The 26,646-nt window shown below is 55.0% G+C and overlaps 1 protein-coding gene across 5 annotated transcripts in view; it reads left to right on the top strand.

Moving 5' to 3' along the window:
* LDLRAP1 (low density lipoprotein receptor adaptor protein 1) overlaps positions 1 to 23,277 on the top strand; it is a 41,956-nt gene extending 18,679 nt beyond the window's left edge. For 2 of the 5 annotated variants that reach the window (XM_047083562.1, XM_047083566.1), the window contains 3 exons: positions 208 to 338; positions 1,799 to 1,833; positions 3,419 to 4,637. In XM_047083562.1, coding sequence (XP_046939518.1) covers positions 208 to 338; positions 1,799 to 1,833; positions 3,419 to 3,563 — 311 coding nt within the window. In that variant the 3' untranslated portion in view covers positions 3,564 to 4,637. Of the gene's footprint in view, positions 1 to 207; positions 339 to 1,798; positions 1,834 to 3,418; positions 4,638 to 22,017 lie in introns of those variants that run through there. The other 3 variants (XM_047083560.1, XM_047083559.1, XM_047083561.1) reach the window with 3 other exon arrangements.
* Positions 23,278 to 26,646: the final 3,369 nt, after the last annotated feature.

The following is a 26,646-nucleotide window of genomic DNA, read 5'->3' as shown; positions in this document are numbered from 1 at the left end:
TAGTTGGGTAGAGGTTCTCACCGTCCAGCTGCTTCGGGAGGTGCCCAGGTGGGGCTCTGGGTGGTCTGCTTGATGGGCCTGGGAAGGCCATGCCTGAGGAGGGAGTCAAGACCACAACAGCCCAGGAGGCTCCAGGATCGGGCTGGGAGATGGGGCTTGGAAACAGGCGGTTCCTCCCACTGACACACCTGACTGGACCCTTCCTAGTGGTTGCCACTGGGAACCTGCTGGACTTGGAAGAGACGGCCAAGGCCCCGCTGTCCACAGTCAGCGCTAATACCACTAACGTGGATGAGGCACCGAGGCCTCAAGCCTTGAACAATAGCAGCGTTGTCTGGGTGAGTGGTCATGTGGCCTGGGGACCCCATAGGGATCTCACAGCGAGCCTCAGCCTGATCGTGGTTGAGGCCTAAGGCTGCTCCAGGACCTGGGCCCTGGCACGCATGACTTCAGTCCTCTGGGAGGGCCAGACCCAGCCCAGCAGCGCCCAGGCCCAGGGTGGGGGGCAAACAATGTCCCCTTTGAACTCGGGGCTGCCTCCCCAGCAGGCTTGGCTCCCAGCACAGCTGTCTCCTCACAATGGCCAGCCTCTTGGTCTGAGCGTCCATAGTCGGCCCACCACAGGACCAGCTAAAGGCTCCCTTGTTCTTGGTGTGGGCACAGTTTGCTCCTGACACCCGTCCCCGCCCCACCATCTAAAGGAGGAGTCTGAGGCCTGGCGGTCAGCAGTTGGCCTCTGACTCGCTCTGTGACTCCAGGCAAGCCCCCTGACCTCTCTGTGTCTCAGCTTTTTCATCCCTTCAATAAAGATGATGACCTCTGCCTGCAGAGTCTCCCAGAGGAACCTGGGTTGTTTTTGTTTTTTTTTTTTATCAAAAGTTAAAAATTTTTTTCATCTGAAAATAATTTTAGAACTACAAAAAAGTTGTAAAAACAGTACAAAACATTCCTGTTCACCCTTCATCCAAATTCTCCAAATGTCAGCATCTAACATCACTGCGTTACAGTGATCAAAATCATTAACATCAATCTGATACTGTTATGTAATCTACAGGCCATAGTCACATTTCTCCACGTGTCCCCCCCCACCGCCTCCCCGTGTCCTTTTCCTCGTCTAGAATCCATTGCAGAATCGTTATTTTGTCATGTCTGTTTAATTTTAAAGAATCTGGAATGTTGGCAGACTTGAAAACTCATATCCTGGTCCCTGTTGGGGGCCACCTGTAGGCACCGCGAACCTGTTCTCTGCTGCCTGGGATCCACCCTTGGCACCCACCCATCCACTCAGGGAGGCTGCAGGGAGCCCTTGCCAGTGTTTTCCCACCTAGGCTCTGGGATTCCTGCCATCATTTAATCCCTCATGAGCTTGGAATTCTGGCATGGCTCTTGGAAGTGGATGAAAGCAAGAACACCGTCTTCCCTACCCTCTTGCTCTTGGGACTTGAAAGCCATAGACCTCATCCAATCCAACCCACTCATTTTACGGAAGGAAAAGCTGAGTCCCAAAGAGGAGCTGCAACTTGCCCAAGGTGTCACTCGACTAGTGGCAGAGCTGGGAATTGTACCCACCCAATTGTGCTCTTTTTCCTGTCCCGCATCCCAGGTTTGAGTCCCTGGGTTGAGATGCACATGGCAGTCGCCAGGTGGGGGGTCTGCCTGTGCCTCTTTCCCCAGGCACCCGCCAGACCCCTATGCTTGTGTCCAGAGTCCCTGTGGCTTATCCAGGGCTGGGACACCCTGGCTGTGAGCATGTGCTCCCCCACTGAGGGTTCATATCTCCTGCTTTGTTTTCCCCAAGGAGCTGGATGACGGCCTGGATGAAGCATTTTCAAGGTAACGTTAGCTGGGCTCCTCGTGCTGGGGAAGGAGGTGTGAGCTGCTCTCCGGGGTCCTTTGCCTGTCTGAGAACATGAACTCTGATCTTCTCCAGAGCAAAAGTCTCAACTCGGATACTTCCAGGGATGGGGAACTCACTATCCGGGGGTTGCCCGTGTCTGCTAAAAAGCCCGTGCTATTGAATCAAAGGCTATTCCTTGTGGCTTCTCTACCACAGCCTGAGCTGAACTGAACACTCCGCAGCTCAGGCTGATTTCCTCGCCCTGCACCTGGTGTAGCCTTCAGAACCTGGCTTTTTGCAGGCTTTGTTCCCTCCAGAGGTTCTGCAGTTGTGGAAAGGGGCAGGGAGGGGGCAATGCTTAATTAAGCCCGTAGAGCGATACACAGAGGAGGGATGTCAGGCACAGCAAGGAGGTATTTTGGTCTTGCCTGAGGGTGGTGGCATTTCCCCATCTTCCCAGGGGCCCTCCCTGTAGCCATGACTACCTTCAGCTTGGGGACATGGCACTGAGAAGGCTGGGCTGAAGAGAGGCCTGGGCAGCTCAGGGTTCTGAGCACTGGGCCTGGGCAGTCAGGACCCCCTGTCTCCCTGGGGACCCTGGGCAGCCCCCTGCAGCCCTCTGCTTCCTCCCCAGCCCCTTCCTGCTGGAGCCTGGTAGATACCCCTCGGCGCAGCCCAGGGAAGAGGGGGTGGTCAGCACGGTTGGCCCTTTCGTGGAGGCAAAGACATTCTTTTCACTGTCCTCCCTGCTTCACTAACTTCACTAACTGACTGCAACCCCCTCATTTTAAGAAAATCTTCCGTTCGCTTTTTCCAGATTACTTAAGTATCATGTGCCCTTTATTAACAACTTCGAAAATCAGCAGAGCATTAAACAGGAAAGAACACCATCCTATAATCCCACAGCCCAGACTTTTGGGCTTAATTCACGCTAATCCTATACATATACACTTTTTTTTTCTTTTTTCTTTTTTCTTTTTTCTTTTTTTTTGGGGGGGGGCATTGATCAGCTCATGGTATTTGCATTTGGGGATCCCGATTTTCACCTAACATTGACATACCAGGAGTGTTTCCCCAGGCTGTTAACAACTCCTTGTAAACACCTCATTTGTTCACTGCTCCCTCACGTGCTTCTAAGGACCTGAGTCGTAATTTACTTAACTCCCCCCTGTTCTTTGGATGTTTGGGTTCTCTTCCTTTTTAAGTCTGTGTTTTGAACAGCACTGTATTGAACACAGTTCTAGCCAGTAGTCTCCTAGTTGAACCGCCTCCGTCCCGCACATGCCCCTCACTGACCTCGCCAGCACGGCCCTTCCCTGCCCTTTCCTGGTGGAGCCGGGGGTGTGGAGCCCCTCTCTCCGTGGCGGGAATGCCACTGCCCCCCAGTGTTCTGAGCCGTTAGCCCTCAAGGGTAGACTCTGGTCAGAGGCTCCACCTCTCCTGACATCCTGGGGTTTCCCTTCTGGCCCCGGTGTCCTGGCCTTCTCCCATCCCTGCCCTCTCACTCTGACCCTGGACTGGCTGCTCAGGCCCCCGCCAGCCCCTTCGGAGACCCTCGGCTCACACAGCTCTGCCTTCCAGGCTTGCCCAGTCTCGGACGAACCCTCAGGTCCTGGACACTGGATTGACAGCACAAGACATCCATTACGCCCAGTGCCTCTCACCTGTCGACTGGGACAAGCCTGACAGCAGCGGCGCCGAGCAGGATGACCTCTTCAGCTTCTGAGGTCCCCGGGGCTGGCGGGACACGTGACAGACCAAAGCCTCTTGTGGCCGGGGGCGGGGGGAGGGGGGGGCCAGCTCCAGGGCCCCCAACCACCCTCTTCCAGTTGGCAGCACCGTTGGCCTGCAAATCAAAGCCGCGTCCGGTCAAGCAGGGGGAAAGGAGAAGTTGGTGTTTTTTTTTTGCCACACTCTTATCCTAAGAACTGAAGGATGCCTTGAATATTTATTCAGCGACTCCTGGTTCACCTCGGAAGCCAGTTTTGCATCAGGCACAAGTGCAGTGTTTTAACCAGCTTTTTGCCCTGTCCTGAGAAAGCTCTGCTCTGCTGTGGGTATCAGGACGGTGACCAAAGCATTTCTTGTCCCTTGTCTTTTTCTAAGGACCCAAATTTCCCTGGAGGCGTCCCCACACCTTACAGAAAGCTGTCATTTTTGAGCACAGGAGGGCCCTGTGGCTTCAGGGGAGCCCCGAGTCTTGTGCCGGGGCCCCAGCAGGTGTGGGCCTGAGTCCCTGGCCCTCCCCAGGCCCTGAGAGACAGAGGGGCAGCCCCTGACCAAAGACAACGTGTAGCTGGCACTTTAAAGCACACACGGCAGGTGTGGCCCCCGGGGGCTCCTCGATGGTGCTGTTGGCATAGAGCTTTCTGTCTGGCTGCCCGTAGGTTCCCAGGGTCTGACTGCAACAGTGGAAATCATCTCTGTGTGACTGCCCTGTTGGCGTCCCCCGCCCCGCCCCTCCCCCCGTCGATGAGCGTGTGCCCACTCTCCTGTTTCGTCTGTGCGGGTGTCTCTGAGCCCCGAGTCCCCATGCTCCCTGGGACAATGCGTGGAGCCCAACACCTAAACTTGGTCAGGACTATCTGGTCGCCGTTTCACAGGCAAGGAAATGGGCCCCAAACGTGGAAGGGGTGGAGCGCACACTAGAACCAGATCCCATGCCAAAGTTGCCTTCTCACCCTCCCTTCTCCCAGCTTGCACCTCCTTTCTGGTTTTGTTGTCCTCCCAGGAACCAAAAACCCCAGCTATTTTCTGACCAAAATGTGTTTCATAACAAACCATCTGGTGCCTTTCCACACAGAACTGGCTTGAGCCTCCGTGCCCTGCTAGCTGTCTGGCTGCCGACTTCTGTGCAAATGGAAGTACTGATGCTAATTTGGAGGGTGAAACAAAACCAAACTCTGGAAGCGTCACCCTCTTCCTGACTCTCACCCCTGGGTCGGGACATGTCAGCAGCAGTCTGTCCTCAGTCTCCCTTCCTCCCCCCTCCCCCCCACCACGTCACCCCTCGGGGCGCCCATCAGAGCTGCCAGAGTCTTCTCCACCCAGAGGTGCCTCCCAGGCCTGGCTTTGCTAAGCTCAAGTCACTGATCACAGTTCGAGCAGGTTTCACCAGCCCAGGAGACACACACACCATTTCTCAGAATCTGCTTGTCCAAGCACTTGAATCAGCACAAAGACAGAAGGGCCTGGGCAAGGAGTGGGGTGGCACTTGTAGAGTCTATCAGAATATGGGGTCATTTCTTTCCCTGCCCAGCTCTTGCACCTTGCTGCCCACCCCAGACCTCCTTGGTATTGGCCCCTGGATTTGTTACGCGGCAGCACGTGTTGGGCCTGACAAGCTGTCCCTGGCAGGAGGACCTGGGAGCCCCAAGAGAGGCCATGCTTGAGAGTGTGTGTGTGTGTGTGTGTGTGTGTGTGTGTGTGTGTGTGTGTGTGTGAGAGAGAGAGAGAGAGAGAGAGAGAGAGAGAGAGAGAGAGACTTGACCTTCACAGTGGTCTTTGGCTGATAAGCCTTTGGGTATGCTCCAGTGTGTCTGCAGATAAGTCTTACGCTTTACTTTGTGTTGCTGTTAAAGTTGTTCTAATGAGGAAAAGAATAAGTAATAAAGGTTCTCTTTTTGAAATACAAAGAGCACTTGCAGGGAGCGGCCTGGGGCCATGTGGGAGCGTGGTTGGTTTGGCAGTTCCTGGTTTTAGTGGTTATAACAGCAGTGACCACCGGCTGAGATGTGGTGGTGGGGAGTGCTCTGTGGTCCCCTGGTGGAAGCCCAGCTGGGAGCCCCTTTTCACCCAGCAGATGTGGGGTGTGGTGAGGTCGTCCCTGGATAGCTCAGAGAGGCCACACCAGTGATCCAGGGCCACAGAGACCTAGGTCAGGGCGTCCTGGTCAGGGGTCTGTGAACCCATCGAATGTGCGTATGATCACGTGTGTGTCCACACGTGCGCTTTTCTTGGGGAGGATGACCATCGTTTCCATCTCATTCTCACTTGGGTCCGTGACATTCATTCATTCGATGGACTCTATTGCTAAACACAGACTGGGCTTGGGGCTCCGTGCTGGGGCTGGCGGTCCAGACAGGGTCCAGACGGACTCCAGAGGTGTGGCTTTGGTGTGACTAGGGACCAGGGTGGAGGACGGTGGAAAGTGTCTAGCTCAGGCGGTGACACTGGATCAGTCACTTCTTTCCTGAGCCTCAGTTTCCCTGTTTGGGAAGAGGGTTCAACAAGCTCCATGCCCCCCACCCTCCCTGGGTTTTGTGAGACTCGGGGGGAACCATTATGTCATTGTGGCTACTGAGACGGCTCAAAGCTCATTCAGAGCAAAAGGCATTTGGACCAAATACATTTAAGCAGGCTCCACACCCAATGTGGAGCTTGACCTGGGGCTTCAGCCCATGACCCAGAGATCAAGACTCGATGCAGGGCTTGAACTTGCAACCCTGAGGTAAAAGCCTGAGCTGACACCAAGAGTCGGAATCTGACTGAGCCACCCAGGTGCCCCTGGGCTAAGTACATTTAAGGAAGTCCAAGTAAAATGGATAGCAAAGGCACCTGCTGTTAACTGAGCTCTTACTATGTGCCTGGTGCTGTGCTAAACGTAATCTCATCTGAGCCCAGGTGCTTTTTAGCTCCTTTGCTGCAGGCACTAAGGCTGGGGAGAAAGTCAGTCATGTGCCCAGTACTTTGCAGAACCATAGGGCAGACTCAGTTTTGTCTGACCCTTGACCCCACCACATCCTGACCTCCCTGGAGCCACACCAGTAGTCCTGTTGCTCCTAGCCTCTTGTTAGCCCCCCGGTGTCTGCCACAGAAAGGCCCCTCTCTTCAGGCTCCGGTGGGGGTGTCCAACATTTATCCCTTTGTCCCTTCCAAACAGTGATATTTAAAATGCCTGGAACCCAGAGGTGGTTCACAGGTCCCTGTGATGTCAGCCGGTCAGGCAGACTCACTGTGAATTCTGAGTGGATCGTAGATGACTAAGAAATTCTCTCCTTTCTTCTTCTCCCGTAATCTGAAAAGACACCCAACAAGTTCATCTTTCGGTTTAAATTTGGCCAGTGCCTTTAGTCTCCGGATGTCTCAGATTATGAATCCCGAGCACCCGCCGTCTGCTCTTTAATGCATAACGGATGAAGCCGGGAAGAACAGAGTCGCCTTTCAGATTTGATGTGACCTTCAGCTTCACCGGGTGGGTGTTGAGGTCTCCTCTCCCAGGAGGAGATACCATCCCAGTTAAACCTCTCCAAGGACTTCTCAACAAGCCCAGATAAGGAATTGGGGTGGATTCCGTGCCCTCAGTTATGGCTTGGGTTCTGGCCTTGCCCCACTGCCACCGCGTGTATACAGATCACAGCAGGTGGCCCCTTTATGTGTTAGAGGACGTGACCCTTTCTCCAGTGTTGGATACCTGCCAGGCCCTGTTAGGTCCTTTACACCTAACGTTGGTGATACTGGTTGTAACAACTGTGCTAGGAGATGGGTGGTCGTGGTCCCATTTTCAAGATGGGACAAGTTGAGGGTCAGGGAGGATAAATGAGTTGAGCAAAGTCTCACGGCCAGTAAGGAGCAGACCTGGATTTGCACCCCGGGGTGGCCCGACTGCAGTGCTTGTGTACTTACACGGCACTACCCACCCTGTGGAGTGAAGGGCAAGTCCAAGCCGAGCCGCCCGCACCCAGCAATGGGCAGCCTCTCCCAGGGGACAGATGAGAGCTGCCGGCCAGTGGGGGCGTCCACGGGCAGAGTGGCAGGGTCTGGGACAGGGCCATCTTCCAGACTGGTCCGAACACATCCTGCCTGCCTGTAACCAGGTAGCTGCCCTGTGGGGCTGCTTCTCTGGACATGCCCAGTTGAACACTTGGCAGCCGTGTCTCCTCACGTCAGCGCCAGGTAGTGCCCACCCCACCCCCCAGTGGGCATTGCCCAGCCTGTGGCGGGCAGGGAAGGGGTGGCCAGAGTGAGCTTGGGGGTCTCTGAGAGGAGGAAGGCTTCCTCTGACAGCAGACTGCACGCATTTCTGATGGTGCAGGGCAGCCGCAGAGGAACCAGGAAGGGGAAAACAGCTCTGGAACACTGGTAGCACCTACACACATCAGCTAGTTGAAGCGGCTGCACAGTGACTGGGCTAGTAGGCATTATACGCCCATTTTAGAGACCATGAAACTGAGGCTCGCTGAGCTTATGTGGCCTGCCAGCCTCCCACACGTGGTAAGAGGCAGGCCTGGGATTCAAAGCCTGTGTGTTCTCCACCGACCTGGAATGGCCCTGCCTCCTGTGGGTCACTTGGAACGTTTGGACGATACCTTGCTTCCTTAGGAACATTCTGAGCCAGGCGCTCGGCACACAGATGCTGGATCAGGTTAGTGCTTCCAGCCCGGACAGATGTGAGCTGTGTCACAAGTCCTGGTTGCCAAGCAACAATTCTGACTGCACCTGCTGAGCCCCCGCGTGGGGTGGGGCCACCAGAGCCCGTCCTGATCGCTTCACAGTCTAGGGGTTGTGGGTCACGATGCCCCAGGGAGCTGGGCATGGGCCAGGTCTGCACCACACCAGGTGGACATTGGAAGTCAGAGCTGAGGAAGCCAGCAAGAACTTCTGGAAGAGGGGAGCGTTCCTGCTGGGTCTTGAAGGGGGGGTACAAAGGTTGGAGACTGCCTTCGCTACCCTGAGCTCTGGGCGGCCAGAGCCCGTGTTTGAGACCCCTGTGGGCCCAGTGTTCAGCATAGCACCTGGCACAGTGGCTGTCATTAACTGGAGTCAGCTCATCCAAAGGGGGTCAGCCAACCTGGCTTCCTAATGAGGACCCTGAAGGGGGAGGCACCCTGGATCAGCAGGCAAGACCCGCCTCTGGGGCGCCATGGTCCATTTGGCAGGGTATCTGTTCTGGAGACAAACCCATCCTAGGACAGACTTCTCCAGGCGCCCCGGACTGGGTGCTCTTAGTCACCACGCACGGCCCAGCCTGGTTTGGTAAAACGTGTGGTCTGCTTCGCTGCCCTGACCAGACATCTTAGTTTTCCACATGTCTTCAAAGCGGCATTCTAGAATGTTAGTGCCAGAAGAGCCCCTAATGGTCCTCCAGCCCACCCACTTTGCTTATGGCTGGGAAACTGAGGCCCACAGAGGGACTGAACTTCCCCAAGCTGTGCGGGAAGTTAAGCAGAGCTGATATTCCAGCCATAGTTTTTTGGTTTTTTTTTTTTTTTTTCCTGCTCAATCCTCCACCCCAGAGGGAGGAAAGAGAAGTCCCTTCCCCACATTTGCTGGGAAGGACCATGTGCTCGAGGCCCGGGGGCTTCTGGGAAAGTGGAAAAGATTAGAAGAAGGGCTGGAGAAAGGGCCTGGTGAATTCCCAGGCATGGAGTGGGTGTCAACTCATCACCTCTTCGGCCCCTCCTCGAGCCCCAAGGTCTCATCTGCAGCTCAAGCTGCCGGCTCACAAGCCCTGAAAGAGAGAACCAAGAGCTGTGGTTATGAGCACAGCCTCTAGAGCCAGCCTGGGCCCGAATCTCAGCTTTACCACTTCTTAGCCGCGTAAACGACTTCATAGTCGGGCCTCGGTTCCCTGTCGGGGAAAGTAGGATGATAACAGTATTGTCCAAGCCAGGGCGTTTTGAGGAATGAATGAGTTAAGGACTAGTTTATATCATAAGGTGCCGAAAACACCGTCCACTGGCGCTGTCCCTCTTTCCTTGTTGTGAGGGCGGCTCTGGGGGTGGGGCGAGGCAGGGGTGGGGAAGACCAACCTCACTCAGCCCAGGGGAGAGGCTCACCCCACCTTTCCCGGCGGCAGAGTGGAAGAGGAGATGAGTCGTGTCCCCCCACCTTCTACCCTGATGCCACTCGAGTGCACAGTCCGGCTTGTCCCCACCATCAAAGTGTGCCCTCTGGGAAAACTTGAGAAACTTCCTTGTCCTTTCGGGATTCAGTCAAGAAACATTCTATGCTAGCAGTTTCAAGTAGGAAATACATCTCTTAATAAAGAGACTCCGCTGGCAGGGCTAGGGGCATGAAGGAGGCCCCAGCTAGGGCTCGGGGAGTCGGGGAAGGTTGGGGTCGAGGGAAGTGCTGTCAGGGATCTTGGCGCCCCCTCTCCTGCGGCTCTCATGTGATCCGGTCTCACAGGCGGAAGCTGCTTGGGGTCAGCTCACAAAGGGAGGCGGGAAAGTGGTTTGTAGGCCTCTAGCCCTGAGATCCAACAGGGCACATAGAAGGGAGGTGGTGCTGGGCGCCTGGGGGGGCTCGGTCGGCCGAGCGTCCAGTTTCGGCTCAGGTCAGGATCTCACGGTTTGTGGGTTCGAGCCCCACATTGGGCTCTGGGCCGACAGGGTGGAGCCTGCTTGAGATTTTCTCTCTCCCTGTCGTTCTGCCCCTCCCCTGTGCTCTCTCTCTCTCTCAACATAAATAAACTTACGAAAAAAATTTAGAAGGGAAGTGGTGCCGAACAGCCACCAGACCACCTGGCACAAGTCCAGAGAAAACCTACCTGCCACAGTGACCCCCCTCAGGTGCCACACCAAGAGTCACACGGGATCGTTAATCCTCGTGACAGCCCTGTGAGAGCCAAGCCTCTGAGAGGCAAAGTGACCTGATAAGTGACAGAACGAGGACCGCACCCCAGGGCTGTCTGCACGTGAGCCCGGCCTCTGCCCCTGGATGCTGGCTGGGCTCACCACTGATTGAGTACCCCCGTATGCCGGGCAGGGTTCTAGGTGGTTGGAACATGGCAGGAAACGGGAGTTGACGTTTCACTATGGGGAGGGGACACCGAGCCCCCTCCCCTGCAAATATGAATCAGTCTCTGGTGCTCAGTCCTATGAAGATGCTCGCCTCAGGGCGAGGGGATGGGCGACAGGGTGGGCAGGGGACCTTGAGCAGAGACCTACAGGAAGCAAGGAGCCAAACTTGTGGCCGTATTTGAGGACGGGGCATCGTAGCAAGTGCAAAACCCCTGAGGCAGGCAGAAATGTGGAATGTGTCAGGGACAGAAGAAGGAACAAGATCCGTGTGGCTGGAGAGGAAAGCTGGGAAGCGAGGTCCGAGAGCAGGTCAGGCGTGTGGGGCCTCCATGGCAGGGGCCTTCGACCGGCTTCTGAGCGAGACAGTCATGAGGAAGTTCTGTGCGGGGAGAGACGAGAGTGCAGACAGGCCACACGCAAAGGTGGTGCAAGGGCCCCAGGGGTACCACGGTCATCCGAGGTCAAGCCCGTGCATACCCGAATGTGAGCCTGGGAACACATGAGTCCAGCGGGGAGCGGGCGTGTGTATCCCTTTGTGCATATATGTGGGTCCCTGCTTGTCTCTAGGGGGCAGCAGTAGGGAATGTCTTTGATTTTGGCTCACTCGCTGTCCGGGCCCCCTGCTTGCCTGACATTTCCACAGAGCTCAGCTCTAGTTTTTATAGTGAATCAAAACAGATGGCCCATGGGACCCGGCAGAGCTGGCGTGTGCTTCTTGGGGACTTGGGTCGAGGGTCTGCCCCCTGGGGGTCTCAGCTGAAGTAGGGAGGACTCCCAGCCACGTGCTGTAAACCCAGAGACCTCCTCCCCCCGCCGGTGACCAAGATGGATGAGGGCTCCCTCCACCCAGTCGGGAAGACTGATGTTTGGTCCCTGCCAACCTTAAGTAATAGCCAGATTCCTAAACCCGAAGGCCTTCAGGAAAAGCCACGTATGCCTTCAGTACTAACTGTGGAAAGGACACAGAGCTAGGACTCAGAAGGACCGGAGATCAAATCCCATTTCTGCCACCTCCTACCTCATAACGTTGGTCGGATGACTGCTGCGTCCCCATCTGTGGAGTGGGGACCCACCTCAGGGTGTTATTGTGGGGTCTAAGTGAGCACTCCCTGTGTGCTAAGGGCTCTTCGTGAAGCCACCGCATTTACTCCTCACAATAACCCTCTAAAATGGCTGCTGTCCCCATTTCACAGAAGAGGAAACCGAGGCCTGGGGAGGTGCAGTTACTGACCCCATCACTCTGCTGGGAATGGGCAGAGTCTGGGTTTGGGCCAGGTAGTCCGGCTGTAAAAGCAGCAGCGTGAGACGGGAGAGGAGAAAGCAGGGTGCCTGACTCCTGGTCAGTGTTTGGTCAGTGGTAGTTGTTATTATTGAGGCCAAATCCTATTCAGGATCAAGCTCCTGACCCCCAAAGGGTAGCTCGGGGCTCTCTTTTCTCATTTTAAATTTAAAGAAGGTAGTGGAAAAGCACCAGGTGCAGGGGACAGAAGTTCAAACCCTGGCTTTGAGAGTCCTTCACTGTGTGACCTTGTGAGCCTCCACGTGTTCTCATCTTACATGAGGACACTCACACCGGCCTGCCTGTAAGGATCAAATGTGTACAAAAGGGCTTCGCATCCTGTCGTGAGTCAACTTGTGCCCTCCCAAAAAGATACATGGAAATTCCAACCCCCGGTACTTCAGAATGTGGCCTGAGTTGATGGTTATTTGTTGGGAGAGAGAGCAAGAGAGAGAGAGAGCAAGAGAGAGAAACCAGGGGAGAGGCAGAGAGTGAGGGGGAACCGAGGATCCAAAGCAGGCTCCACGCAGAGCACCTGACATGGGGCTCGATCTCCCGAACTGTGAGATCGTGACCTGAGCCGAAGTCAGCTGCTCAACCGACTGAGCCACCCAGACGCCCCAGAATGTGGCCTTATTTGGAAATAGGGTCTTTACAGCAGTAACTGAGTTTAAACAAGGTCATTTGGGTGGGCCCTCATCCAATGTGACTGATACCCTTATCAAAGGGGGAATTTGGACAGGACGGACGGACACACGCAGAGGAAAGACGGAGGAGACACAGGGAGAGCGCCATGTGAAGGCTGGAGCCTCGCTGCCGTGAGCCGGGGAACTCTAGGGCAGTCAGAGGCTGGCAGAGGCAAGGCGTGGTCCTTCCCCTGCAGGTGACAGACGGAGCACCGTCTTCTGGCCTCCACAACTGCGAGACGATACGTTTCTGTTGTTCTAAGCAACCCCGTTTGTGGTGCTTTGCCACAGCAGCCCCAGGAAGCTAATACACAGGCTGTGCCAGAACATCCAGAATGCCCTCCGTTTTTTCTGGGGATACAAACACCCCACCCCGCCCACGAACCCTGTGAAGAGACCCAGGCTCACAGAGGCGCCGTCGGTGGCCGCGTCACACATCAAGCGGGTGCAGTGTCAGGACTCGAACCCAGGTCTGCCTGACTCCAAAGTCCGTGTTGCTCTGCCTGGCAGCAGAGGCCGAGGCTGGAGGCCAGGCGGCCGGGGGAGCCCGGAGCAGCCCAGGAACCGGGGCGCCGCTCTTCAGCTTTGCTCCGCGGCCTCTCCCCGTCCTCCTCCGCACCCCTGCCTGCCTCCGTGGCCGTTGGGTCTCACGGCCTGGGCCACAGGGCACTTGGAGGGGGAGATGGCGGTTAGTGGCTCACTGGTGTCAGAGCCACAGCTCCCGGGTTCCAGTCCTGACTCCTGCTGCCCAGTTGTGTGACTTGAGCAAGTCACTGCCCCCTTTCTGAGCCTTGTCTTTGTGAAAAGGGACCAGGAATGGATCTCTGCCTCGCGTGCAGGGAGGTTGTGAGGTCAGGCACAGGAACGAGTTCACGGGATGCTGTAACTGGGGCCGCTGCCCTGGCGGGATACAAAGTCGTGCCTGAGGCCACGAGGGTGCTGTGTGCCACACTAGCTGATTGGTCTGGTCTCACCCAGGGTGGGAAGGCAGGTGGGTCAGATTTGGAAGATTCTGAAAGTTCTGAGATGGATTGGGATACTTCGTGGTCATAATGTATCAAGTGCTTTGTGCCTCATTTTTGTTTTCATGCAGTTTTCACAAGAGCTCTGCAGAGGAGGTGATGTTGGTCCCATTTTATAGATGCGGAAACTGAGGCTCAGAGAGATGAAGTTTGCCTCAGGTCACACAGGCGGGAAGGGCCAGGGCCAGGGTATGAGGCCGGGCCTAACTCAACACACCCGTGCTCTTTCTGCTTCACAGAAGCTCCTTCATGCCAATACCAGCCTGATGGTTGGCGAACACTGGGCTGGGGCCCGGAGAAGGGAAGGAACTTGTCAGAGGCCACACTGAAGGGCCGGGGCCAGACTCAGGTCCAGGCTTTTCTTCTTCTTCAGAGAGCAGGGCCAAAGGGCAGCTGCCTGCCCATGCACTTAGCAAACCTCGATCGGTCTAGAGCCTTCGGCCGCCCGTCCTGGTGTGGAGGAGGCAATGTGGGGCCATCGGGCAGAGGCATCGAGGCTGGCCTGAGACGTAGACCAGAAGAGGGCCAGAAGGTGAGGTCCAGGCAGATCTCTGCCTACAGCGTGGTGCCCCAAGGTGGCTCTGTCAGGGGAGGCCTCAGCCGGGCTGGGGGTGGCAGGCCAGTGTTTCTGGCCCATGATGATGATGTCCCTGGGGCGTGGTGCCTGTCCCAGCCCCGCTGGGTCCCCCGGGGCAGTAAAGGCCCCATGCCTCCTCACTTGCACTGCCGCAGAGAGAGAGCAGGAGAGAGAATGTCTTGAATGCTGCTTTATTGCAGTAAGTTTGTCGATTCAGCTCATTACATTTCATTAGAATTATTTAATTAGAATCTTAATAAAAGAGTAAAGCAGGAAGGAGGCAGAGGAGCGGAGGTGGGGAAATCCGTGCTGAGCGTGTGAAGTAGACCCAGCTGGGGAAGTGGGGCGGCAGGAGAGGGGACTGGTCCCGCTGAGGACACCGGGCATGTGGAGAGGGGTCGGACCCATTTCCCGCCCTCACGGGAAACGGACAAGACGCCAGACAGTTACAAGGCCCAGCGCTGGGGACTCCAGTGGGGGAAGCAGAGATGACTGTGCCGGCCATAGAGGGGGCGTCTGGCCTGGCGTGGGGTTAGAAAGGCTTCCTACAACAGAGATGCCTTCGGTGACACCTGAATGTTGAGTTGGAGGTTGGAGTTTTACGAGGAGGGGAAGGGCTTGAAGCAGGTTTGGAGAGAAGGCAGTGACTTTGAGGCTCCTGGGGGGGGGGGGGGCGCAGGGCGGAGTGGAGTTCTAGAGCCAGGACCTGGAGCTGGGTAGCTGGGCTGGTTCCCCATCCCAGTGCCACCACTGGGGACTCTGGCAAGTTATGCCACCCCTCTGAGCCTCATTTTCCTCATCTGTGGAGGGGGCAACAGTGGCACCCACCTTGTAAGGGCTGTTCTGTGATTAGATGAGCTGATAGGTGGCCAACGCTGTGTGCGTTAGCTGTTAGCATTATCATTCTTCTCCCTCCTCCTCCTCCTTCTTCTTCTTTAAATGTTTATTTATTTATCTTTGAGACAGAGAAAGAGAGAGAGAGGGAGCGATGAACAGAGGGAGGGAGGGCAAGAATCCCAAGCAGGCTCTGCACTGTCAGCACAGCGGGGCTGGGAGCCCATGAACGCGGAGATCATGACCTGAGCCGAAATCAAGAGTGGGATGGTTAATGGACAGAGCCACCCAAGTGCCCCAGGATTATCTTTCTTATTATCCAAGTGGAGATTTCCAGGGCTGGTCAGGTGCGCGCGTCTGGGTGGGAACTTGGCTCTGGTAGTGAAGCCACGGGTTGTGGGTGGGCACCGTAAGACGGGGTGGCGGGTACAGGTGCCACCCATCATCTCCACTCCCTCTTTCCTCATTCCCTGAAGGCCCCATGTTGTTCAGAGACCCGCCCTCCACACAGCCCGTGCTCTTCGGGGCAGCTGACCTGACTGCAGCTCCAGAGCAGGATCTGGTGAGACTCCGCCAGTCGGGTCATGGCACTCCCCCAGGTTCCGGTGCTCAGCGAGGCTGAAAAGCTGACCTGGTTCCGTGGTCGGGGGAGCGAGATTCTCCCCCTCTCCGTCTTCAGGACACACACCAAGAAGCACGTGGCCCCACTGCCACCCCTTAGGGAACCAGACCTAGCAGGAAGCCGGTCTGTGCTGGTATCCCGCCTTTCCAACTGAAAAAAAAAAAAAAAAAGGGAGAAAGGCGCCGATTTGTAGCGTTTGTGGATTTCCACGGTGTAAATATCCCCTTCAGGGCCAATTGCAAGCTGCCAACAGGACGTCCCTGAACGCAGGGCCGTAGAGCACCTGCAAGCCCGCATAAGCCAGCTCCAGCACCGCTGGATGAAGCCGACCCCGAGGCAGGCAGAACTGAGAGAGAAAAGCAGTGGTGCCCGAGGGCTCTGGGAGCTGCTGGTGACTGTGCCCTGCCCAGGACCGCCCCCCCCCCCCCCCCCTGAGCTTCCTCTTTCCCAGAGTGTTCAGTCACCTGCAGCCAAATGCATCCCGTGTGCTGCAGGGTGCGGAGCGAGAAGGGACCCGGGGACCAGCCTTGACCCGTGGGCGTTAATGCGGCAGAGGAAGAGGAGGCTGTGAACCCAGCTGCCACTGTAGTTTGGCAATGCCAAAGGTCACGTTTGCATTCAGGTTTCCTCACACTTAAACCTGCTGCAGTAAAAGATAAGAGAATTTCCTAGCCCAGCTGTAAAAAAAAAAAAAAAAAAAAAAAAAAAAGTTCCTAGGCTCCAGTCCACACCCGGAGCCAGGAATTTAGGGATGGAAGCTGTTATTCTTTTCATTGTCCAGTCTCATGGAAGTGGCCACCCGATCTTTAAGATCTCTGTGCCGTTCATGTGTTCAATGGCAGGAGCAATTCAGGCCCTCCAAGCTATGCCTTCAACGGCACTTTTTTCCAGATGGCCACAGGCCATAATGTAATTCATTAATTTAATTTAATTAGCTGTTTCACCACGACATACCACAGCCTGCTAGATTCTCGTCCCTGGATACTAACTGGATTTTTGCCACCTTCAGCCCCAGCTAGACCAGATAATTATCTTCCCCATTTCCCTGAGGGTGTGTTGTCTGAAGCCCACCCCCTCGGACCAATTTCTAAACCAGTCAAGTTTTTTTAGGTGGAAACAACAGAAACTGACGCTCACTGATTTAAGCAGAGCAGGAATTTGCTGGAAGGGCACCAGCCGGGCTCAGGAAAGGGCAGGCGGCGGAGGAGGCTGGCAGCTTAGGACGCGTCAAGGGGCCCCTGGAGATGTCTGGTTTTGATGCTGCTGCCGGGGCCCCCATCGCTGGGTGTCACGGCCTGGGTGCAGCGGCTGTCCCCCACGAACGATCTCCGCTGTCCTCTGCAGCACCGTAGTCATCCCCGAATCCAGGGCGGGCTCCTGACGAGTCAGGTCACATGCCTGCTCCTGGCGGATGGGGCGAGAGGGTCAGCCTCGGCATTGGGACGACAGCCACCGCCCTATAGGTTCACCCCATGAGGTAGTCCCCCAAACAAGCAAAGGGTTTGGATGCTGAACAGGGAAGAAAGAACCCATAAAACAGCAAATGCTCCCCTTGGCGAGGCACCGTGCTAACATTTTGCCTGCCTTACCTTTACTCTTTCTCAATTCTCTTTTGAAGGGTGTTACTTTTACCAACCTCATCTGACAGCTGGGGAGACAAGCTCTGGGTTTCTTCAGCATTAATAAACCTGGATTTTCAGGGGGTGCTGTGAGGACCAGGCTGGACCATGGATGCTAGACGGCTCAGAGCCAGGTTTCTAGAGCAGTTGTCCGAAATTTAGGCCAGCCTTGGGCTCTGGGCCTTGCACAGGCGGAAGGAGCCTATCCAGTCTGGGCACTTCCTTTTTTTTTTTTTTGATATTTATTTATTTTTGAGAGCGAGCAAGTGGGGGAGGGGCAGAGAAAGGAGGGGACAGAGGATCCAAGGCGGGCTCTGTGCTGATGGGCTGACAGCGGTGGCCTCCTGCGGGTGGCCCAGGTCTCCCCCGGCAGACTAGGAGTTCCTGAATCTGAGATGCTCTCCCTCTTAGACTGGGGGGAACCTTCCAGTGACGTGACACCTCTTCCAACAGGTCAGGAGGTTGTGTGCGCAGGGCTGTGTCTCCCCCTTGGATTGGGGCATCTAAGGGTGGGATGTCTCTTCCCTCAAACCAGGCAGGGCTGAGTGTTCTCAGAGGTCAGTGTCCGCTGAGCCATGCGGATTGGGACTCACGGAACTGGACGGAGCTTGAGTACCTTGAAGGGGAAGTTGAGACCCAGGGAGGGGCAGGGACCTGCTGAGTTCATCCCCCCCTGGGAGCAGCAGACTATTCATCATCTCCAGGAGTATCCCAGGACTCCTGCCTCCCAGCCAGGAGGAATTCGGGTGACAGGGTGAGGTGTGGCCTCCGGAATGAAGCTCCCGGAGCCAGACAGGAGGAGGCAGCCCTGTGGGGCCTCGGGCTTGGCCCTAAGCTGCCAACCCCGCCCATTGGAAGTGCCTCCTGTTGTTCTGTCCTGTACGTCTGAGTCCTTGGCCGGGCTCCTGGGTGATTGCCTCATCCCACTGAGGCCAACAGATGTGCACAGCTGGAGGAGGGGCTGTCCGTGGAATCCAGCCCTGCCTGTCATGGGCCGCAGGAGATGGAAATCTGGGTTCTGGTCCTGGCCGCCATCTTTCCCTGGTTGTGCGGCCCCAGGCAGGGCCATGGCCTCCCTGGGCTTCAGTTTCTTTTCTAATGAAGGAGGCTCTTCGTCCGTACGTCAGATGTTGACTGAGGACCCACGATGTGTCGGCTCTGTGCTGGGCCCTGGGCTCGAGCCAGACCCAGTGGTCCCTGCCTTCAAGGAGTCTATGCTCCAGGGGGAGCTGACATTGAGCATCTGTAGTCAGTTTAATGAGCAACCTGATTACAGGGGTATTAACAGCAAACAGTTCCATTTTTCTCCAGTCACTGGCCCCAACTGTTCAGTGGCAGATCCCAGGGTGTTGTGGTCACATTCAGTTATTACACGGCCATCTGTTTGAGAGCCTAATCCCAAGGGCAATTCAAAGCTTTCCCTTCCTTTGTTTTCAGATAACAGACTTGTGAGATATGGAGTGTGTGTGTGTGCAGCATGGGTGGGGAGGCAATGGGTTCTCCAGTACCTTAGAGGATTTGGGAGTACACAGTCTTGTTCTGGGATACTTCTCTCCCCTTCCATTTTTTTTTTCAAATTTAAAATTAAATTTTTATTTTTAAAAATTGAGGTAAAATATATGTAACATAAAACCTATCATTTTAGCCATCGTTAAGGGGACAGCTCAGTGACATTACGTACATTCACAGTGTTGAGCAGCCGTCGCCCCCGTCGATCTCCAGAACTTTTTTTGTCACCCCCCAATAAACCCACCTCCATTTTGAAATAACAGCCGTATCGAGATAGCATCCACACAGCATGCAATCCACCCGTTTAAAGCGTACACGTTAGTGGGTGTGTGGTATGGTCACAGCGTTGTGCAGTCAGCATTACAAACCGTTTTCGAGCATTTTCATCGCCCCCACGAGAAATCCCCTCTCCATCGGAAGCCCCCCACCCATCCGCCACTACGGGCTCCTCACCTTACCCAACTACCGGTCTACATTCTGCCTACGGTTTGCCTGTTCTGGGCATTTCATAGCTATGGAATCATACGCTATGTGGCCATTTCTGCCCATCGTGGTGCTTCCAACGTCTGTCCGTGTTGTAGCACGTGTCGGCATTTCATTCCTCCCTCCCTGTGTTTAAGGCTTAGATGCAGGGACTGAGGGGATCAGGGCTCAAGAGGCAGGATCTCCGTGTAATCTGCCATGACTGGGCTCCGCTCTGTGAACCCCTCCTGCTGGCTCCCAGTGCCCTCAGTGTGGCAGGTGTCTGAATGCTGGCTCTCTGCTGGGCGTGCACGTGTGCTCTTGGGTCCTAGGGAGTCCCGGCCTCCACAGCCCCCTGATGTGGGTGTCTGGCTCCCCCATAGCCTCCTCTCCTCAGCTCCCCCCTGCAGGGATCTGCCCCCGTGGATCCTGTCACGGGGCCCTTGTGTGGTGGGGTGCCTTCTTGGGCAGGTACCGAAGACGGCACAAGCCCAGCTCTCCTCTGCGATGCCTCAGGACGTGGCAGGTGTGCAGGCTGCCCCATTTCCGGTCCTTTCCAGCCTGCCATTCCTCTCTGCTTCTCTCCTGCCCCACTCAGGGGGGCCCAGGTCAAGTCTGCCCCACCAGCAAATATTCCCAGGAGGGAGCTGCCACCCTGGCCTCCTAGCAGGGAGTTTCTTTTCTTACATCCATAATAACGCGTGATGTTCTCGGTGCCTCGCCCACAGGCTTCTTTGGGAGGAGTCCCTGGGTGAAAAGGGGCACCCGGGCAGGGTGTCTGTCCCGTCCCCTGCCCATTCCCTCTCTGGTACTGCCTTTCCCTAGGAACCTGCAGGGGCTGGGACACGAGCAGGGTATTGGTCAGTCTCAGAGACAAAAGAGGCCAGGTTGGCAAGAGAAGGGTTTTGGTGCTGTAGCAGGCCTGGGTCCTGGTCCCCACACTGCCTCACTGGGCTATGTGACCCAGGATCAGTCCCTTCCCTCTTTGATTGTCAGTCTCCTTATTTATCAAATCCTCACCCTTCTTTTTTTTTTTTTTTTCAACGTTTATTTATTTTTGGGACAGAGAGAGACAGAGCATGAACAGGGGAGGGGCAGAGAGAGAGGGAGACACAGAATCGGAAACAGGCTCCAGGCTCTGAGCCATCAGCCCAGAGCCCGACGTGGGGCTCGAACTCACGGACCGCGAGATCGTGACCTGGCTGAAGTCGGACGCTTAACCGACTGCGCCACCCAGGCGCCCCAATCCTCACCCTTCTTGATTTAATTTATTCCCGGGGCACTTGGGTGGCTCAGTCGGTTAAGCATCTGACTTCAACTCAGGTCGATCACGAATTTGGTGAGCCCGAGCTCTGCAGCAGGCTCTATGCTGACAGCTCAGAGCCTGGAGCCTGCCTCAGATTCTATGTCTCCCCCTCTCTCTCTGCCCCTCCCCTGCTCATGCTCTGTCTCTGCTGAGAGCCCAGTATCCAGTCCAGGGCTCTTTATTCTACACCTGGTGATCCTCCTCCCAGGGGTCTAGGCAGGGCCTGCCCTAGGGGACTCCCGGTGGGCAGTTGGCACAGGGGCCCAGATTTCTGTAGGCTGGTGGCACTGGGCTCTCGTGAGAGTCAAGCTGTGGGGAGTGCAGCCAGAGCCCCCTCCTGCTCGCTGCAGCCACCTTTGTGCCTTCCTGGGAGCTAAGTTTGATTTCCCTGGGGCCCCATCTGATCTGTGCAGACCATTCCCTGCAGACACCAGACCTTAGCAGTGCCACAGCGTTCCCAAGGGTCTCATACCTGGATCCGTCCTTCCCACATGTGTGTGTGTGTGTGTGTGTGTGTGTCTGGAGCACAACACTGCTGCAGTGCAGGGAGCCTCAGCGGGGCTGACGGCAGGGTGTGTCTGTCCTCACAGAGTGTTTCCTGCCTACTCCCACCCTGGGCAGGGCTCAGGCTCCAGACCTGAGGGGCTGGGAAGCCAGAGGCCTGACAGTCTTCAATCCAGTCTCAGACGCAGATTCACGTCCCCGAGCCCCAGGCCCAAGGCTTAACCCTGGCTCTGTTTCCAGGCTAAGACCCAAACCTGCCCCTAGACTGAGCCTTGCCCCCACTTCCGTGCTAAGCCCTGATCATAGTCCCAGACTGAGCCCTGCTCCTGGTTCCAGACTAGGCCCCTGGCCTCATTCTAAAACTGAGCCCTGACCTTTTTTCCAGCCTGTTCTTTGAACCCAGTTCCGGGCTGAGCTCTGACCCAATTCCAGACCATTCCCTGACTCTGGTTCCAGGTTGAGTCCTTACTACAAATTAAGCTCTAAACCTGGCCCCCAACTAAATCTTGGGTCTGGCCAGAAATTCAATCATTATTCAGCCCTAATTTCAGTCCTGCCCTCTGTCCTTGGCCAAACCGTGACCGTGGCCACAGACTGATCTCAAATGTCCAAACAACAAATCAACCCTTGACCTAAAACCTAACCCAAGCGGGAGCCAGGATCCCTTCAGATGGCAGAGTCTGTTGGAGCTAGAGGGGACGTCAGTGTCTCGCTGGGCAGAGCTGCAGGGACCAGGCACAAGGGCACAGAGGAGAGAACAGAGAATGACAGCGGCCATCTCAAAGAAGAGAAGAGTGACAAGGACTGGCATCCAGGTTGAGAGTGGGGTACAGGAGGGCTCTGGATTCGGAACGCACAGCTCTGGTTCTAATCCAGGCTCTATCGTTTGTTGTAACCTTATCTGGGGTGAGTCCACTGGCCTCAGTGAGGTTGTTTCTTCATCTTCAAAGGGACCCAGCTGCCTTCCTCCTGCATTATGCAGCTCCTGAGAGCACCGTTTCCCATCTTGCCCTTAGGTTTTTACATACCGCCCCCTCTGCCTGAACCACTGTTCTTTCCTTGCTCATCCCTACATCCCCAAGGCAAAATGCCTGTTCCTCCAGGAAGTCTTCCTGAAGCTCCTTGTGGTGGACATAAGATGCACCCTGCAGATCCCCCTTCAGCCCAAGACTCGGTGCCCTGGGTCTGGAGTGCTGCCCGCAGACAGCCTGCACCCTTCAGCCTGCACTCATTCCGGGCTTCCTGCATCCGGTGACTGAGCGATGACCGAAGGCAGGGAGGAGAATCCGAGAACTCCTTCCAGCCATCCCAGCCAACTCAGGACAACTCTGAAGGGCTCTTCTCACTCCAGTGCTCCCCTAGGGTCAACTGAGGTTCTTGGGCCAGTACTGGGGGTCTCCCCGTTCCCCCCACCCGGTTTCCTGCCCCTCCCTTCCACAGGTGTTCATCTCAGAACCCTCCCTGATGAGCCCCTACATGCTGACCTCCGGCTGAGCCTCTGCCTCCAGAGAACCCAGCACCCCTAGTCCAAGTCCTAAGTTACTCCCATGGTGCGTGGTCATAATAATAATTTGACACCAATAACTGACCACATAACAATAATTTGGTCACACTCATAATAATTTAGGGTACTTGTTTCCTCTCTGCTTCCACTAAAGTTGCCAGGCAGGGGGGCGTGGACACAAAGCCTTAGCACCGCTGGGTGCAGGTAGAGATCTCCTGGGAGGAACAGAGAGGAAGAGAAATGGTGGAGTGTCCACAGCCCCCCGAACTCTGAACTTCCTTGGCATGGGTCCTCAACATGGTCAGTGTTCCAGCAGAGAGAGGCCAGCCGCAGCCAGGGGGGCTGGACGTGCGACCAACTCCAGGAGAAAGGACCAACCCCACGCTGTTGGGCTAAGAGGAAGGAGGGGACACACAATTTCTCTAAGTAATAAGAAATAACATCAAAGGATGTCTGGACGTGAGCCGCACCCCAAGGACTCTGGGAGAGCCTCGAAGGTCTCGGCACCCAGGAACACCGCTATCTGCTAAAGCTGACGTTCGCTGCTCCTGGTGGGCTTGCCTGGCATCTACCGGGTCCAGCCAAGCCGGCTCTCCGCCAAGATATACGCCTCATGAGGGTAGGAGCTGAGTCTGTCTTGTTCCCTGTTCGATAAATTGTATGCATGCCATATGGATAAATAAATGAGCAGATCAATAAGTAAGGGATGGAAAAGCAATTTACAGACCTGAAAAATTATGCAAGGCAGAGGATCACGGGGGGAAGAGTGCTTCTTCCAGGAGTTATTCCTTAAGAAGAGGAAAAAAAAAAAGTCTATTAATAGACCCGATTAATAAACATTCAGCCAAGGTAAATGTTAACAGGAAGTACCTCTGCAAATGTTGGCGGTCTCCCCAGCAGGGCTCAGGGTAGGCTGGCAGGCAGGCGAAGAAGGCATCCTCCCCTTCTGTTTGCCCAGGGCGGTATCCTTCCTAGGGGAGCCTCCTCCCCGAGTCCCAGAGTGTGGGCCGCAGCCCAGGCTTGCAGCTTCCTGGAAACTTACACTGCTCCCGCTACCCCGGCCCCTTAGATGTTCCCTTGAACACGCCAAGCTTGTTAGTACCTCATGGTCTTCCCCCTTGCCACTGTCCCTCTTCCCCTCACTCCCTTCAGGCTTCTGTAGAAATGTCACCTCCTCAGAGAGGAATTTCTTGACCCCAATCGAAAATAGCAGCCACTGTCCCCATCGCTGTTCCTCTCTCTCTCTCTCTTTGAAACATTTTTAAAAAGTTTTTATTTATTTTGAGAGAGAGCCAGCCCGAGTCAGGGAGGGGCAGAGAGAGAGAGAGAATCAGAAGCAGGCTCCGCACAGTCAGCGTGGACCCTCTGTGGGGTTCGATCTCACAAACTGCAAGATCACGACCTGAGCTGAAAATCAAGAGTCCGCTGCTTAACCAACTGAGCCGCTAAGGTGCCCCCCTCTTTCTTTTGTAAATGTTTGCTTATTTTGAGAGAGGCAGAGACAGAGACAGACAGACATTGAGAATCCCAAGCAGGCTCTGGGCTGTCAGTGCAGAACCCAACACGGGGCTCGATCCCACCAACCATGAGATCAAACCGAGAGTCAGACACTTAACCAACTGAGCCACCCAGGTGCCCCCCTGCTCTTTTATTAAAATTCCCTAATTCTGTTTTAATTTACTGAAGGGACTTATGACAACCTGAAGTTGTAGACATAATTGATACGGTTTTTAAAAATAATTATTTATATTTGTCCAACTCCCCTCTCTAGAATGAGGACAGGGCCTTTTTCTGTCCCATTCACTGCTGTATTTGCTTGAGCAGTGCCTGGCCCTTGGGTAAGCGCTCAGTAAAACAAAGGAATAAGTGAGTGGTGACCTGGAGAGTCCCTGTCCTCAGCCAGCTCCCCTTCCAGTAGGTAGCGAGCCAGGCAGTTTCTCCGCTGCAGGCTGGGTGACGTGACAGTTACAGTGGGGACAGCATACAACCCTGCTGGGAGGTTTCCCGCACGAGGCCGCATCTGACCAAGACCCGAGAATTCTCCAAGCGAGGGTGAGGAGGAGTGAGTTCCGGGCAGAGGGAAGTAAGGACAGGTTCAAAAGCCTGAAGGCGTGGGGCGCCTGGGTGGCGCAGTCGGTTAAGCGTCCGACTTCAGCCAGGTCACGATCTCGCAGTCCGTGAGTTCGAGCCCCGCGTCAGGCTCTGGGCTGATGGCTCGGAGCCTGGAGCCTGTTTCCGATTCTGTGTCTCCCTCTCTCTCTGCCCCTCCCCCGTTCATGCTCTGTCTCTCTGTCCCAAAAATAAATAAAAAAACGTTGAAAAAAAAATTAAAAAAAAAAAAAAAGCCTGAAGGCGAGAGAACACCCGGCAAGTTGGGAGAAAGTAAAGAAATTTTGTGGGACTGGACCAGAGTGGGGAAGGGGAAGGGATACCGTAGAGACTGGGTGGGGGGTGGGCCGGGCAGGGGTCCCCTCATGAAGGATCTGGAGCAAACACTAAGCCTGGTACGACATGACCAGCTCATACTTCTGCACACCGCTCACAATTTTCAGGAATTGTGCCACATCCGGCATCTCTCGTCCCGGGGATCAGTACTGTTTGCGTGATAGTTTCACTTTGCTCATATACATTCACTTAAAAGGGAAGCCCTTTGTAACACCAACCTAATTTGTACCAAATATACAAAGTGACAGGAAAGTGAAACCTAAGGAAAATGAAATACCGTTCCCTTGCGTCGCCTGCCTGGGGCTCTGATTCCAAAGTCTACCTTCTCTTGTTAAAAAGGAAGATCAAAGTATCAGCAAGGTCCCGAAGACACAGTAGCAACAGGTGGGCCTTTCTCCTTGACGTGATCATCAGAAAGAGGCTGCAAAGGGAATATCTCTCTTGCTTCGTGATTCAGTGTTACTTCAAGCTGTGTCTGGATTTCTTCTGAGATTATTGTATAGCTACATAAAATAATTTTATGCACGACCACGTGTACAATTTCCACACATTGAGAAACTCACTGTAAACCTTCCAGGTGTCTTTGGCTCAATGGGAGTAGAGTATGGAAGACGAAATGGGGTAAATGGCCAAGAAAACGGAACAAACCAAATTTTATCCCCCAACTCTTTTTACATTAGAAAACCCACCAGGGCGCCTGGGTGGCTCAGTCGGTTGGGCGTCCGACTTTGGCTCAGGTCGTGATCTCGCCGCTCGTGAGTTCGAGCCCCGCGTCGGGCTCTGTGCTGATGGCTCGGAGCCTGGAGCCTGCTTCAGATTCTGTGTCTCCCTCTCTCTCTGCCCCAACCCACTCGCATTCTGTCTCTGTCTCTCTCAAAAATAAATAAACATTAAAAAAAAAAAAGAAAAGAAAACCCACCCACCCATCCAACTACCCGGGAGTCCACATGCCCGTGCCTATGCCCACCCACCTTTTTGCATGTCTGCTAGCCCACTCACAGATCCCATCTCCTCACCTGCCTTCTACCTACCTGAATATATGCACCTGTCTCATCTGCCAAATGTATGCACGCACACCCTCCACCCAAATATTCTACTGAACATTCCCCACCCATTCCTTTGTCTACCTATCTGTCTACTATCCATCCAGCCAGCCAGCCATCCACCCTCTGCCCACCCACCCACCCACCCACCCAACCTTCTATCTATCTATCATCCCACAAATTACATTTCACACACACTGTCTTAACTCCTGGTTCTGTTCTTCCTGAAATAGAAACTGTGGCCACACCACTTTTACTGAGTTCTGACTCAGGACTCATTACCACTTACAAACTTCAGTTCTCCCTGAGCTGCCCCTTGGGTTGTCCCTAAATGGAATCCCTGAAAATCACCTTATTTTTGCTGTCCCTGACCTCTTCCCCTTAAACACTCCTCCCCGCTGTGTGTCTTATTTTCCCATAAGCTTACCAGGTGGTGTTCTGGGTTGTCAAAACTGAAAGGGACTGCAGCGACCACTGAACCCAAAACTTTCAGCTTCTAGATGGGAAGGCCAAGGTCCAGAGTGGGCAAAGTCACAGGGTAAGCCAGTCACAGCATTAGGAAACTTTTCTTTCACAAGATAAATCCTTTGTCCCCACAAACTTCACATGGATTTCCAAAATGGCAGGGCTTGAAGCGTCCTAAGACATCCTAA

Source organism: Lynx rufus, unplaced genomic scaffold (assembly GCF_022079265.1).
Source record: "Lynx rufus isolate CCGP_SWC_20201006 ecotype Redwood Valley unplaced genomic scaffold, mLynRuf1.p SCAF_2, whole genome shotgun sequence".
In the NCBI taxonomy this organism is placed as follows: Eukaryota; Metazoa; Chordata; class Mammalia; order Carnivora; family Felidae; genus Lynx; species Lynx rufus.
This window is presented reverse-complemented; position numbering and strand designations above follow the sequence as displayed.